This window comes from Meleagris gallopavo, chromosome 16 (genome assembly GCF_905368555.1).
Source record: "Meleagris gallopavo chromosome 16, MGAL_WU_HG_1.1, whole genome shotgun sequence".
Classification (NCBI taxonomy): Eukaryota; Metazoa; Chordata; class Aves; order Galliformes; family Phasianidae; genus Meleagris; species Meleagris gallopavo.
Window position 1 is genome coordinate 12,645,718 of NC_139419.1, and position 14,681 is coordinate 12,660,398.

Here is a 14,681-nt window from a genome sequence, read left to right on the forward strand (position 1 = left end):
TCCCAATCGGCCACCTGCTGGGGCGCACCGGGTGGGCACAGAAATCCTCGCTCCTCCCACCCTCCGGCTGAGAGGTGTCATCAAACCGGCCCCACAGCCCCCCAGCACGGTGCGGGTGAGCCAGGCACTGTCCTTGCACCCTGGACCCGGACCCACCCCAGACCCCACAGAAGTAATGCTGGGCCAGAGCTTCTAAAAAACAAAGTACAAACTTTATTTTGTTTCTTTACAAAGGCACAAGCCTCTTTTTTTTTTTTTCACTTTCTTAACAAAATATAATAGCTTCTCAATGAACACAAAGACCTGAAAATCGTAAAAAAAAATACAAAAAAAAAAAATTAAAAAAAAATGAAAGAAACCGAGAGAGGAACAGCTGTGGCTGGGGAGGAACCTACCAAATACCAACAAGGCTCTACACACGACTGGCCTAAACCCTACAGCCAAACGAGGGGGGGAGGTGGAGGTCGGGGGGGGGACAGAAGTGGGGCCCCCCTGCCCACAACAAAAAGTAGAAGCGACACAATCACGAAACAGAAAAGCTCTTCTGACCTGACGAACCCCGCAAACCGGATTAAGTGCTTAAAGGAAGGAGGGGAGCAGGAAGGGGAGCGCCAGGGGTGGGTGCTGCAAATGGAGCTCAGGACCCCCACGGCACCGATGCTGCGGTCACCAAGAGTGCCCCCTATCCCCTCCTCATGCTTAAAAATGAAACTTTCAAACAGAATGAAAAAAAAAACAAAACGAGAAAAGGAATCAAAAATCCCAACCGCCCCCCCCGCAGCGTCCCAAGGGAAACCCGGCTGGCTTTGGTTCTGCAGGGTTTCCTGCAGGCGGGGGGAGTTTGGTGGCACCAGGGGGGGCTCCGACCCCCCCAGCCCTAAGCCCCTTCCTGAAGCCGCTCAGCTGCACCCCGCTTCCAGTTCTGTCCCCCCTCGCTGCCCCCCCCCCGCCCCAGCCCCCCCTTCTCCCCGCTCGCTGGGAACTGAGCACTGAACGGCGCCCGCTTCCAGCGTTACAGTATTGGAAAAAGGTCATAAAAGAGACCCAAATCGCGACGTATTTTTTAAAAATTTCAGCATATTCTCTGACGTTTCCCCCACTCTCCCTGCTCCCCATCCCGGCTGCCGGCCAGGGGGTGTCAGGGCAGCTCTCCTTCCCCCAAAGGGTCTTCTTTGCTCTGGTCCATGGAGTCACTGTCGTTGCCTTCCGTGTCGGAGGCGGTGTCGGAGGCGGAGGGCTCTGGGCAGGCACGTGCGGGCGTCACGATGACGGCACGCCGCTGCTCCTCTTCCTGCAGCTGCTTCTCCTGCGTGCCCTCGATGTGTTGGATGGCCTGACGGGGACAAACAAAGCCGTCAGGTGACGAATCCCCCGAAAGCTTTAGGACTCCCCACACACACACGCATCCCCCGCGGCGCTCTCTACCTGAACGATGGTGTCCAGGTTTTGCCGGGACGTGGAGACTGTGTTGATGACCGAGGAAGGGCCCATGGTGACCACGGTGACATGATGGGAGGGAGGTGGTGCTGGTACGATCACAGTGGGGTGGTGGGTGGGCGCTGGGGGACCGTGTGCTGGCAGGAGCTGGGGACAAAGCAAACCCTTCCATGAGCCTCCGGGACACTGAGCACGGGGCGATGGCTCCGTCCCCAAACTCCTCACCCAGAGCCATGAGCCTCAGGGCAGCAGCCCTCCAAGGTCCCCGCACCCCAACACGACCTCGCTGTCCCTGCACTGTTGGGGATGCCGTGCCACTCTATGCCCAACTCAAACGTGAGTTAACAGGCTTGGAGCAAGGAGAGAACCTGGAAAGAGGCAGCCTCGGGGCTGTGGAGCCCCTGCACCTGGGCAAGGCAGTGATGAGGAGAGCACTGAGACCATAGAGCTTCACCAGCAATTCAGCTGCTGCCCACCTGCCCTGCACAGGCACATGCTAAACTGGCCAGCATTGCTTTGGCAGAGCAGGAAGCACAAGGCTGAACTCAGAAAACTGCCCATACCCTGAAGCTTTGGACTTTCAAGAGGCTGAAGCCAAACCCCAGCAGCCCATGCACACTAACTCTGATCGGCCCGACCCGCTCAGCTGGGAATGCACCGCACCCCTCGGAGCTCCCTGTTAAAACAGCGGATGCAAAGAACCGCCCTAGCAGGAGGCTAAGGAAAGTTCACCTAAAAATAGGCTGCACTTCCCCGGGAGGGATCCTGCGGGGAACATCCCTGCAGAAGCCAGACTGCAGAGGAAGCCAAGCTTTGTCACTGCCTTTTAAGCTCCCCACACTGGGATCCTCCAGCTGAAGGAACCGCTCCAAACCGGGGCGGCAGCGCAGTGCAGAGGAAAGCACAGGCAGCATCCTGGCACCACACTTGTCTGCCTCCTGCCCCAGGCACAGGGAGCACAGCCTGGAGCTGAGTGTGCAGTGCAGCACTGCATCAACCCCTTCTCTACTCCCTAAAGGAAGCAGTTTTGCTGGGACATCATTGTACATACAGCACAGCCTCTCTTAAGTGCCGAGAGCATCACTGACCTGCCCTAACCTCTGTACATCATTGCCTTGCTCATCCCACAGGAAAGCTGCAGGGACAGGAGGGGCAGTGGGGTGCACCCGCACTCACCTGAGTTCGGATCTGCTGCTCCCGCTCCAGCTTCTCCTGGTGTAGCAACCTCACCTGCTCCTGCTGCTGCTGGAGCTGCACCTGCTGAGCAATCACCTTCAGCTTCTCGGGGTACATGTGAGCCTCCAGCGAGCGAACCTGGAACAGAGAGGGACCCGGTGAGCTGTGGGGAGTGCAGCCCATGCCTTGCACACACCCCGACGCAAGCTGGGCTATGCCTTTCTGCAGGGTCACGGTGCGGACAAAGTAGGGACAGAGAGTAGGGCTGAGCGCCTCCTTACTCAGAGGGTGGTGAGGCACTGGCACTGCTGCCCATAGCAATGGGTGCCCCACTCCTGGAAGTGACAAGGCCACGGATGGGCCCTGGGCAGACTGAGCTGGGGGGGGCACAGCCCACAGCACGGAACCAGATGGGCTGTGAGGTCCCTTCCAACCACCCTATGGCTCTATGGTTCCATCATCCCCACGGCACAGCCCGCTAGAGGGCTAGCCCTCCCCACACACAGCCACGGCGGTGCTGGCCCCACAGCCTCACCTGCTCCTCCAGCATCATGCGGACCGAGCGCTCCTTGTCCAGCTGCTGCCGGAGCTCAATCATTTCTCGCCGCAGGTCCTCGGCCTTCTCATCCTCCCAGATGTCCGGTGAGCCGATTCCCTCATCTTTGTCCTCCGCTCGTCGCCGCTTTGGGGAAGAACCGCTGAACTCCTGCCAAAGGGATGTGGTGTCAGAATACAGGGGTTCCCCTCAATCTGGACCAGGGATGGGCAGTGCTATTCTCATGGCCATCCGCAGTGTCACCCCCACAGCTGAGAGGTGGGAGTCGCAAAGAGAAACATCTCCTGGGGGTATGGGCAGCATATGGAGCCAATGCCTCCATTCACTCCCCTGGCCTGCCAGGAGAATGTGAAACATCTCCACCCTGCAGTTATTAAGATGGGGACTCAACCAGATCGCAAGGAGAAACTGTGGTGCTCTGAGCCCACCCAAAGTTGTGGCCACCCCTTCCCTGTCCACACAGCACCGTCCCCTCCCAGCGCCCGGGGCAGCACCTGGATGAACCGCTTGAGCTGGGTGTTCTGCTGTAGTAACCGGGTCTTCTCCTGCTCCAGGGAGAAGATGTACTCAGCTGTCTGCTGGAGGATGGCCGCCTGCGGAGAAAGCCAGGGGCACGGTGAGGCAGCACAGCCTGAATCCGAGCCAGGACCCAGCCCTGCTCCCCCCCAGCATCTCTACCGGAGTTCCCTGTGAGCGGCACACACAGCACAGCCTCCAGTCCCTCCTCCCAGCACAGCTCACCCAATGCATCACCCACTGCCGTGGCCCCAGCTCCCCGCTCACCTTGCTGAGCTTCTCCCCGTCCGTGTGCGGGATGAGGGTTTTCAGCGACTGGAAGCCAGCATTGATGCTCTGCATCCGCCTTCTCTCGTTGCTGTTGGCGATCTCCCTGCGTATCCGCCGCTCCTGGTCCCGCTGGGTCTCCGGAGTCAGTGGGATGTTGGCCAGGCTACGAGAGGAGCTCCACGTTAGGGCTGGGGGGACAGACCCACATGCGCACCGCAGGGACCACCTCGCTCCATAACAAAACCCATCCCCGGGCAGGATGGGGAGCGGCTAGATGGAAGCGAGCTGGGGATAACTCTACACCCACAAGGCAGCTCTGGAATGCTGGCAGGAAGGGGACCAGCAGACGCCTCACCAGCAAAGCGGCATCTCTGCGGTGCCGCGCTGTGCCCACGTGCTGGCTGGGACCGCCGGTTGCGTCCCCGCGGGGCCACCGGCGTGTGTGGCCCTGAGAAGGAGGCTCTCTCCGCCCCGCTGATGGCTTCCAGCTGACAGCTCCCGGCGGAGAAGCCCCCGTCCCGCCCAAAGCCGCAGCTCCCGCCTCCTTCCTGCGCGCCCTCGCCCCGCAGCTGGGCTGGGAAACGCCCCAGGGATGGGGGTCCGGCTCTGAGCCCTGCTCGGCTCCTATGAGGGCCCTGAGTCAGTATGGCGAGCTGAAATCCCAGCACAACAACGGGCAACGGGTGTGCAGAACGAAGGGGATCTGCAGCAGGAGGGGAAGGGGCAGCACGTGGCCCTGCATCTGGTCCGACCCCACGCAGAGGACGGCGATGTGACAGCACCAAGCTCTGGGCGCCAGGTGACAGCCGGGCACGCGATGACGCACGCTGCAGCCCATCCCCGTGGCACAGCCAGGGTCACACAGTGCCGCAGACAAAACAGCAGGGGCAGGCGGCCGGCACGGGGCAGATAAGAAGTGCGGGGCGGCGCTGGCCCCACATGGTGCATTAAGATGTATCCAGGTGCCAAGTGGAGCCAAAGACCAGCGGCACGGCACGGTGACCCTGCCAAGGGGTCCCAGGGACACCGACCCCCCATGGCCCAAGGATGGCTGTGGGGCCACCAAGGCCAATGCCCAGCTGCAGCCCCATACGGGGAAGCAGCCAGCCCGCCAGGGCCGGGCAGCATGGAAGCAGCTTCTGAAATGGAAAAGGAAGAGGAAGAGCCAGCTTCCTCGGTGGTGGACCTCTCGTAACCTTCCCCAGCTGCTCTTCCTGGGGAGAGACTTAAAAAGTGACTGCTAAATACGGAAATGAGAAAAAGAAATGCCTCGATTCAGATGCTGCCACAGCAGGAGTGGGTGCTCATCCACATGGTGCCCGGCCACTGTAACTGGCCATGGTGCACAGCACAGCCACAGCGGGACACGCTGGCAGCTCTCCTGGGTGCTCACACCATAAAGCCAGGGCAGGCAGAGCCTTGGGATGTCCACAGCTCCATCCCTGCACCACAACACATGTGGACACAAGGTGAGGGCTGGGCAAGTAGAACTGATCCCTTCTTCCCTGGCTGTGCAGAGGCACCCTGATGCAACCCAGGGGGACGTCATGCTCGCCTGGACCTCAAGGGAAGCAAAACTGCAGAGGGTCAGAGCCAGCCGGCCATCCTGCTCACAGGGACGCTATGTGCGCTCATGGGCATGGAGGGCATCCCTGAGACCCCGAGCTCTCAGCGGGGTGTTCCCAAGCTCCCTGAGCTCTCAAGCATGGCATCCCTGAGGCTCCCCAAGCTTGCAGGCAATGCAGGGTGACACCGAGCTCACAGGCAGGGTGTACCTGGACTTCCCAGACTGCAGGAAGGGCAGCGTGTCCCTAAGCTCACAAGAGGCCATCCCCAAACTTTCTGAGCCGAAAGGGATCCCCAGGGCTCCCCAAGCTCGCAGGCAGAGCAAGGCGTCCCTGAGGTCACCGGCAGGGCGCACCCAGATCCCCAGGTTTACAGGCTGGGTGTTCCTGAGCTCGCAGGTATGGCATCCCCAGGGCTTCCCAAGCTCACAGGCGAGGCAGTGGGACTCCGGGCCTGCAGGCACACTGCTCCTGAGCTCCCCGTGCCCGCAGGCAGGGCGTGCCCGGGTTCCCCAGGTCTGCAGCGAGGGCAGGATGACACCGAGCTCGGCTGGGCGGCCCCGAGCACCCCAAGCTCACACGCGGGGCGTCCCCGAGTTTCCCGAGCTCGCAGGCAGGGCTTCCCTGGGACTCTCCAAGCCCCCGGGCGGCGCAGGCTGACGCCGATCTCCCCCGCAGGACGTCCCCTGGCGGGCGGGTCGCAGCGCACGGCCCCGGGCCCGCAGGGCGCTCACGAGCCGGGCGGCCCCGAGCACGCGGCACCTCGCCGCCGGCCACGCTCGCGGCCGCGGCGCGCCGTTCCCAGCCCCGGGCCGGGCGCCGCAAACCCGGCCGCCCCGCCGTATCGCGCCTCCGCTCGGCGCAGCACGCGGGGCCGGGCCCGGCGGCTCCGCTCCCTCGACGCCGCGGGCGGGGCGGGGCCGCCCCACGCTACGAGCGGGCCGCGAGGATCCGGGCGCGCCCCGTAGGCCTCCGCCGAGCCGCGCGGGGACCCGGCGGGACGCTGCGGCCCCACCCGCGGCCGAGGGCGGAGCGCCGCCGGGCATTCCCTGCCGGCCCGCGGCCCGCGCTCGCTTTGTGCCGCGGCGTGGCCCGGCGGGGCCTAGCGCCGCTCCGCCGCACTACATGTCCCGGCAGCCCCGGGGCCGGCCCGCCTCCTCCGGGAGGGCTGCAGAGTCACGGCCAGGCCCGGCAGTAAACACACCCCCCCGCCGCACGCCCCCCGGCAGCGCCCCCCGTTCCCGGCGGGCCGCTCCCGCCCCCCCCCTTCCCCGCGCCCCCCGGAGCCCGGCGCCGTGAGATCCCCCCCCTCCCGCTGCGGGGCGGTGCGGGGCGCCGCGGGGCCGCGGGGCCGCATGGCCGCTGTCGGGGCCCGGCCGCACGGCCCCATGTGCGCGGCGGCGGCGGCGGCCCCGGGAGCGGCACCCACGTGCGGGGAGAGAGGAGAAGCGGGGATCGGGGTGGGGGGAGCGGTGCGGAGGGGGGAGGGGGGAAGAGAACGAGAGGGGGGGAGGGATAAATCATAAAATAAAAAAGAACGGAGGAAAAAATGTTATTTTAAAGGGTTTAAAAAATAATAATAAATGCATTAAAAAAAAAAAAAGAAAGGTGGAAATGAATAAAGCGCTGCGGAATACCGCTCGCCCCCACCTGCACAGCCCGCCGATGACCTCCTTCTCGGATTTCCTGAAGTGCTGCAGGGAGGGCATCTTCTGGGCGGGCACCACGAAGTACTCCATGCCGGGCGGGGGGCAGCGGGAGGGCTGCGGGGCGCCGCTGGGCGCGGGGCCGGGCGCGGAGCGACTGCGCCGGGGCTGGAGCGGGCGTGTGTGTGTGTGTGCGTGTGTCTCAAGGCGGGAAACAGCTGGTGCGAGCACAGCAGCGCTCCCTCCCCCGGCGGCGCCGCCTCCGCCAGCCACCGGCCCATGTAAACAAAGGACGGCGCGGGATTCGGCGGGGAACGGGGCGGAGGGGGGGAGCGCGGGGCCGGAGGGGCGGCGGGGCGCCGTTGGATGCGGGCGGGCGGCTCCCCGCAGCGCCCCGTCTGTGCCCGAGCCGCGGGGTGCTGGCCCGCGTGGTCCCGTCCCGGCGCCGGCCCGTCCTCTGCCGTCCCGTCCGAGCCTGGCCCGTTCCGCCCCGTCCTCTCCCTGGCCTATCCTATCTCGTCCCGTTCCGACCCGTTCTCTCCCTGCCCGATCCCGTCTGATCCTACGCTGCCCTTTCCCACCCCCGTACTGTCCCCGCGCTGTCCCCATCCCGACCCGTGCCACCCCGGCTGACCCCGCTCAGCCCATCCCGTTCCACCCCGTCCCATCCCGACCTGTCCCACTCCCATCCCACCCCATCTGATCCCGCCCTGTCCCCACCCCAACCTGTGCCACCCGCTCTTGTCCTTATTCCATCCCATCCTTTCCCATCCCCATCCTGTCCCATCCCATCCTGTGCCACCCCATCCAACCCTGTCCCATTCCATCCTATCCTACCCCTGCCCTATCCTATCTCACCCCATTCCGTTCTGTTCTATTCCCATACCATCCACATTCTGTCCTCTCCCCATCCCATCTGATCCTACTCCATCCTATTCTGTCCTATGTCTTCTCCCATTCCCATTCCCACCCCATCTGATTTTGTCCCCATCTCGACCTGTGCTATCTCTTACAACACTAATCCATCCCACCTCACCCCATCCCATTCCACTTTGTTCCGTTCTGTTTTCTCTCATCTCCCATCCCATCCCATCTCATCCCATCCCTATCCCACCCTGTCCAGTCACCATCCCACCCCATCTGTCCCTGCCCCATCCCAACCTGTGCCATCCCACCTGTTCCTGTCCCCACCCTGTTGTGTCCCATCCCTATTCCTCCCCATGTGACCCTGTCTTCATCCTGTCCTGTTTCCATCCCATTCTGTGCTATCCCATTTCATTTTCTTCCATTCTATCCCATCCTGTTCTGTCTCATCTCATTCCATTTTGTTCTACTCCTATTCTATCCCATTCTACCTCATCCCACCCTACCCTCATCCCATCCTGTGCCATCCCCTTTGATCATACTCCATCCTGTCCTGCCCTGTCCCCATCCCATCCTGTGCCACCCCCACTCAAGCTATTCCATCCCATTCTGTTCTCATCCCATCCCATCCTCTGCTATCCCATCTCATCCTATTCCATCCCTTCCCATTCTGTCCTGTCTCATTCCTAGCCCATCCAGTTCCATTCCATCTTATCCTATTTCTGTCCTATCTCATCCCATCCTGTCCCATCCCACCCCATTTGATCCTATCCCTGTCCTGTCCCCATCCCAACCTGTGCCATCCCATCCGATCCCATTCAATCTGATGCTTTCCTCATCCCGCCCTGTCCCCCATCCCGCCCTGTCCCATCCCATCTCGCTCTGTTCCATTCCATCCCATCCTGTCTCATCCCATTCCATTCTATCCCTGTTCCATCTCCAACCTGTGCCATCCCATGCCACCCTATCCCATTCTGTCCCATGCCATCCTATCCCACCCTGCCCTGTCCCCACCCCATTCCGTGCCGCCCCATCCAACTCTGCTCCATTCCATCTTATCCCATCCTGTCCTATATTCATCCTATTCCACGCTGTCTGACCCTATTCTATCCCTTCCTGTCCTCACTCTATCCTATCCCCACCTCATTCTGTGCCACCCCCTCCGGCCCTATTCCCATCTCACCCCATCCCATTCAGCTCCATTCCGCCCTGCCCTGCCTTATCCCATTCAATCCCCGTCCCCACCCCCATCGGGGCCGCAGAGCTCACAGCCCCCACGGGGCTCACCTACAGGGCCGTGCTCTCGGCCCGGACCCCCCCGGCTGCTCCCCCCGAGGCGGGTGACGGCAGCCCTCCCCCCGCGCACCCCGGGGCTGGGACCCGGAGCCCCACGGTGGGCGGCACGGGGACAGACGGGTGACAGCTGCCGGCGTGCCGGGCGGGGCGCGGCCGTTCTGCGGACGTCCCCGGGGGTCCGACGGTTCCGCCGCGGGGCTGCGCCCGGAGCTCAGCTTCGCCGCCCATTCGTGACCCCCCCCACGCGTGACACGGGGCGGCGCGCCCCACCCGCGGGCAGCCCACATCCTGCCCCCGGAAGGAGCCCCGGGGACACCCCCCGCCCTCCTCCCTTCCCCCGCGGGGGGTGACGTCATAGGGAGGCCCTGCCAGGCGTGACGTCACGGAGCGGCGCTGCCGTCACGCGGGACATTCGCCCCCCCCCCCCCCAAAATACATCGAACTTAACGAAGTGCGGAGGTTTGGGGGGGGAAGGGGTGTTCCATCACCCCACGCGTGACACCACGCGGTGACCCCACGCAGCGTGCGGGAGAGATCCGTGTGCGGGTGTGTGGGGTGGGGGATCCGTCCTCCTTCCACCCGTGGGTTTTTTTTTTTTCCCCTCTCCATCCCCCCCCCCCACGCGGGGCGGGCCCAGGCATGCGCTCAGCTCCCACCCGCGAATGGCTGCCGGGGCGGCGGCGCGGCGGGGCCGGTCCTAGCGGGGAGCGCGGCGGGGCGGCCATAAATCACGGCGGGCAGAGCCCCCGCCCCGCCCCGGGGCAGCCGGGGGGGGCCCCGCCGCCACCACCACCGCCACCAACACCGACACCACCACCACCGCCGGTCCCGGTCCCGGTCCCCGCGCAGATGTGGCGGAGCCGCCCGGTGTCCCATCGGCGGGGGGGTCCGCTCCGCCGCACCCCGCGCTGAGCCGCCCGCAGGTAGGGATGGGGATGGGGACGGGTCCCCAGATGGGTGACAGCTCCGCCTCGGGGGTTGGGTGCGTGGGGGGGGGTGGTGTCCCCCCGCTTTTCTCGCCTTTGTGTCACCCACCCGTGACCGCGTCCTTGCGCTGTTGGCACGGGGAGAGGCCCCCCCACACACTCTGGGTGGGGGGGTGATGCTTTTTATTATTTTATCAAGGGGGAATCAATGATGCCATCGAGTCGCCGGGACCCCCACCGGCCCCCCCGCTGCCGGTTCCGGCAGCGGGGGGGCCCGTGGGGGTCCCGGCGACCCACGGGGGATGTTTAACGGGTGGGGGCCCCCGCCCCATCGCGGCTCCTCCGCATTCCTCAGCGTCTGCGCCGAGCTGGAGCCCGGCCAGGGTGGGGGGCCCCCGGGGCGGCGGCGGCAGCAGTGGGGGGGGGGGGGGGAAAGCCGTGTGTATGTGTGTGTATATAAAAACCGACGGGGGGGTTGGGGAAGGAGAGGTTGGGGGGGGGGGGGGAACCGGACCGTGCCACGTGTGCTGGGTGCGCTGTGCCCCCAGCCCGGCCCCACGGCCGCAGGAAAAGGGATGGGGGCACCGAGGGTGGGGTGGGGTGAGGAGGAGCCCGGGGGGGGGCCCCCCCGCAGCAGCCCCTGCGCGGCCCCCGGCGGGGAAGGGGCCCCGGAGGGGGGGAGGAAGCCGGGGATGGGGCCAGCGCGCTCGGGTCACGGCGGGGCTGGAGCCGCCGCCGCCCTGGGAAAGGGCTCCAGAGGGCGGGCGGGCGGCGGGGGGGGGGGGGGTACTGTCACACCCCCATAGCGCAGTCGTTTCCCCCCCCCCTCCGGGGGCCCGCAGCTCCCGCACTGCCCTTTGCCCGCAGCGGAGGTGGTGGTGGTTGTTGTGGGGGGGGGGGGGAACAGCAGTTCCGTGCCAGCGCCCCGCGGCCTTGAGCCCTCGCCAGCCCCGAGGGAAGGAGGGGGATGGGGATGGGGATGAGGGTGGGGGCATTGGGAGCTTTACGGCCGTGAGCCCCCCCCCGTACCACCACGCACGCCTTTGCAGCAGCACCCCCCCGCCCGGCGCCATGCATTCACTGGACGAGCCGCTGGACCTCAAGCTGAGCATCTCCAAAGTGCGGAGCGCCCGAGAGAAACGGGAACGCGGCCTCCCCGGACCACGGCCCCGTGCCGTCCCCCCCTCCGCCGCCGCCCCCCCGCCGGTCGGGGAGAGCCGGGGCTCCGCGCGGGGGGGGCGGCGGGCAGGGCCGGGCCCCGGGCTGTTGGCACACTCCAAAGCGCTGGAGAAGCGCTTCCCGGCCCTCCCCGTCATGGACCTCAGCCTCTCGCCCCCCCCCGGCGTGGAGTCCCCGGGTGGGGGCAGCGCTTCGCTGTCCCCCGAGCGGCACAGCGACCCCCCCGTGCCCGCCCTCCCCCACGTGAGTACGGCCGCGCGTCCCCTCCCCCTCGGTGCCACCCCGTCGTCCCGGAGAGGGGCCGCACATCGGCCCTCACCCCCCACCCCGTCCCGCCGTAGGATTTCCAGTCCCTGCGCTACATCGACGGCATCCCCGGCTCCTTCCAGTTCTTCCTGCCGCTGGGCGCGGGGGGGGCTCTGCACCTGCCCTCCTTCCTGCCCCCCCCCAAGGACAAACGCCTTTCCCCGGAGCTGCCCCTCCCCAAGCAGCTCGTCTGCCGCTGGTCCAAGGTCAGGCGGGGGCACGAGGCCGGGAGGGGGTGGGATGTGGGGCTGGTGGGGGAGGGAGGGTGCGGGAGCTGGGGCGTCTCCAGCCCTCCCTCACCTCCAGCGTCCCCTTCCCGCAGTGCAACCAATTCTTTGACCTCCTGCAAGACCTCGTGGACCACGTCAATGACTTCCACGTCAAACCCGAGAAGGACGCGGGGTACTGCTGCCACTGGGAGGGCTGCGCCCGCCACGGCCGCGGCTTCAACGCCAGGTGGGTGCAGGGAGGGGGCAGCAACCCGTGCAGGGGCTGTGGGGATGGATGGCGGTGGGGGATGGACGGCAGAGTTGGGTGTCCCCATGGGGATGGGGCAGGGCTGTGCGTGCCGTCCTCGGCTCCCCCTGATGGTTCTGGCGCAGGTACAAGATGCTGATCCACATCCGGACGCACACCAACGAGAAGCCGCACCGCTGCCCCACCTGCAACAAGAGCTTCTCCCGCCTGGAGAACCTGAAGATCCACAACCGCTCACACACCGGTGAGCGCACGGGGCGGGTTGGGAGGGGCGGGGGGCACGGAGCTGTGCTCCGCAGGGGGCTCAGACGCAGCACCGTGCCGTCCTGCAGGCGAGAAGCCCTACATCTGCCCCTATGAAGGCTGCAACAAACGCTACTCCAACTCCAGCGACCGCTTCAAGCACACCCGTACGCACTACGTGGAGAAGCCCTACTACTGCAAGATGCCGGGCTGCCACAAGCGCTACACGGACCCCAGCTCGCTCCGCAAGCACATCAAAGCCCACGGGCACTTCGTGTCCCACGAGCACCACGAGATGCTGAAGGCCCACGCGCCCCCCAAGGGCTCTGCAGACGCACCCTACGCCAACGGGGCGCAGCTCCTCCTGCCCAACCCCGCCGCCCTCTTTGCCCCCCACGCGCTGCCCGCTCTGCCCCTCCCGCTGGCTCCGGCCCCCCTCGACCTGAGCGCTCTGGGCTGTGGGGCCGGGGGTTCGCTGCCCGCCCTGCCCGGCCCCGCGCTGCCCCTCAACGGCCCGCTGAACTTGGCCAAGGGTCCGCTGCTGCCGTCGCCCTTCGCGGCCGGCGGCCTGGGGTTGCCCGTCATGTCGCTGCTGGCCGGCGGGGCGAAGGCCGAGGCCGACGAGGCCGAGGGGCGGAAGAGTGGCAAGGAGGGCCGCAAGGCGGGCGGCCGACGGACGGAGCCGGGCCGCCTGAGGGTCCCCCCCGAGAGCCTGGCGCTGCTGCCGGGGGCCGTGCTCGACCTCTCGACGGGGGTGGGCGCGGCGGGCAGCCCCCCCGAGGCGCTGCCGCCCGGCTGGGTGGTCATCCCGCCCGGCTCCCTGCTGCTCAAGCCGGCCGTGGTGAATTGAGGGCTGGGGAGGGGGGGGAGGGCAGGGAGAGACCCCGGCGTCGCCCCCGGCATCGCCCCAGGCCCGGGCTTCCGGCCACGTTAACCTTCACGAAAGAAGAACGGACTCTTCTGAGAATAGCAATAATCCCTCGGCGACCCCGCGCTGCCGCCCCGGCTCTGGGGGGGATGTGCCTGGGGGGCTCTGCCCCGCGCCGGGCAGCGGAGACGCCGCTATTTATTTATCGCCCAGACCCCTGCGCTGACGGAGCCCCGCTCGGGCTCTTCGCTCTCGCCGACTCGGCGTCTCCCTGCCCCAGGCCTCGGCCCCAACGCTGCCGGCGTGGGGACCCCCAGCTCTACCCGCCGCCCCGTGCCGCCTCCCCGGCCACCCCCGTGACAAGGCACACGGCCGCGTGTGCCGCTCGCCGTGCCGGCTCCGCACCGGGGCAGAGCCACCGTGTTTAGCTACGTTCATACCTAAGCATGTACCGCAAGCGCACGCAGGCAGCGCGGGCAGGGCTGCGGGCAGGTGCACGTCGGCACCGGGCGGCTCAGCGCTGCTCGGCTCTGCGCCCGTGTTTCCAGACGAGCCCCCGGAGCCGTGGGGCAGCGCCGGCGCAGGCTGGGCTCTGCGCTGCCGGACCCCATCCCGGCAAGAGGGACAGCTTGGGCGCGGCCGGGTACGCGGGGCCCCTGCTCAGCTCCACCAGCAGCACCGAGAGGCAGGAGCCTCGCAGACGGGGGACGCCGCAGAGGTGCCCCGCGGGCTCCATCCCTGCTCCCGCAGCCCGGACCCTCCCTTTCGGAGGGACCGCCCTCCAGCACGGGGGGCACAGCTGCCTCCCTCGCCCCGGTGCACGCAGAGGGCCCGCCGTGCCTCGCCCTGCCCACAGCTTTCTCTGAACCGAGGGTCTCCCTGACCCCGACCCAGCTGCACGGGCTCGGGAAGGGCCCCCGGCAGTACGCCCCGCGGGGAGCAGGTCTCCCCATGTCACTGTCCTTGGGCCGGGGTGCGGCGGCCGCCCGGCACTGCCACAGCATGGCATTTGGCCATCGACCAGGCCTCCCCGGCCGGTGTACGTTTTCTTGCTCATTTGTTGGTTTGTTGTTGCACATTCCAGGTCATCAGTATTTTAACGGTCTCTAAGTGCCTTTCTATTGTAGTTTCTGGGTTGTTTTTATTTTCCTCCTGTTGGGCTCCATCGCTGTTAGCATAGAGTTTAAGGACTACAGAAGCAAGAGATAAGCTAACGATTATAACACTATATTCCTCCATGGGAGAGGAAGTTTATTAAGAAAACAATAAAGTGAAGTTGAAGTAAGTTCCTGTTTCAGTCTGCGACCACGCTACCCGCCTGCGCCCAGGGCCCAAGGGCAGCAAGGAGCCAGAGGT

At 66.0% G+C, this 14,681-nt stretch overlaps 2 protein-coding genes across 4 annotated transcripts; one reads left to right on the forward strand and one right to left on the reverse strand.

The window, feature by feature from the left end:
- Positions 1-190: 190 nt before the first annotated feature.
- TFAP4 (transcription factor AP-4) lies at positions 191-7,756 on the reverse strand. 2 transcript variants are annotated; one of them, XM_085237735.1, is made up of 7 exons: positions 7,171-7,756; positions 3,953-4,118; positions 3,664-3,762; positions 3,149-3,319; positions 2,614-2,751; positions 1,426-1,584; positions 191-1,333 (listed from the first exon to the last, which is right to left on the reverse strand). In XM_085237735.1, exons 1-7 carry the CDS (start codon positions 7,257-7,259, stop codon positions 1,139-1,141), a joined length of 1,017 nt encoding a protein of 338 aa, XP_085093861.1. In that variant the 5' UTR covers positions 7,260-7,756; the 3' UTR covers positions 191-1,138. The 2 variants fall into 2 exon arrangements, with proteins under 2 accessions (XP_085093861.1, XP_085093862.1); XM_085237736.1 differs by lacking the exon at positions 7,171-7,756 and adding an exon at positions 4,311-6,661.
- A 2,186-nt stretch (positions 7,757-9,942) lies between these two features.
- Positions 9,943-14,610, forward strand: GLIS2 (GLIS family zinc finger 2). Of its 2 annotated transcripts, none has more exons than XM_085237732.1 (6): positions 9,943-10,249; positions 11,302-11,674; positions 11,773-11,943; positions 12,060-12,193; positions 12,340-12,458; positions 12,547-14,610. In XM_085237732.1, exons 2-6 carry the CDS (start codon positions 11,324-11,326, stop codon positions 13,305-13,307), a joined length of 1,536 nt encoding a protein of 511 aa, XP_085093858.1. In that variant the 5' UTR covers positions 9,943-10,249; positions 11,302-11,323; the 3' UTR covers positions 13,308-14,610. The 2 variants fall into 2 exon arrangements, with proteins under 2 accessions (XP_085093858.1, XP_085093859.1); XM_085237733.1 differs by having other exon boundaries at positions 11,305-11,674.
- Positions 14,611-14,681: the final 71 nt, after the last annotated feature.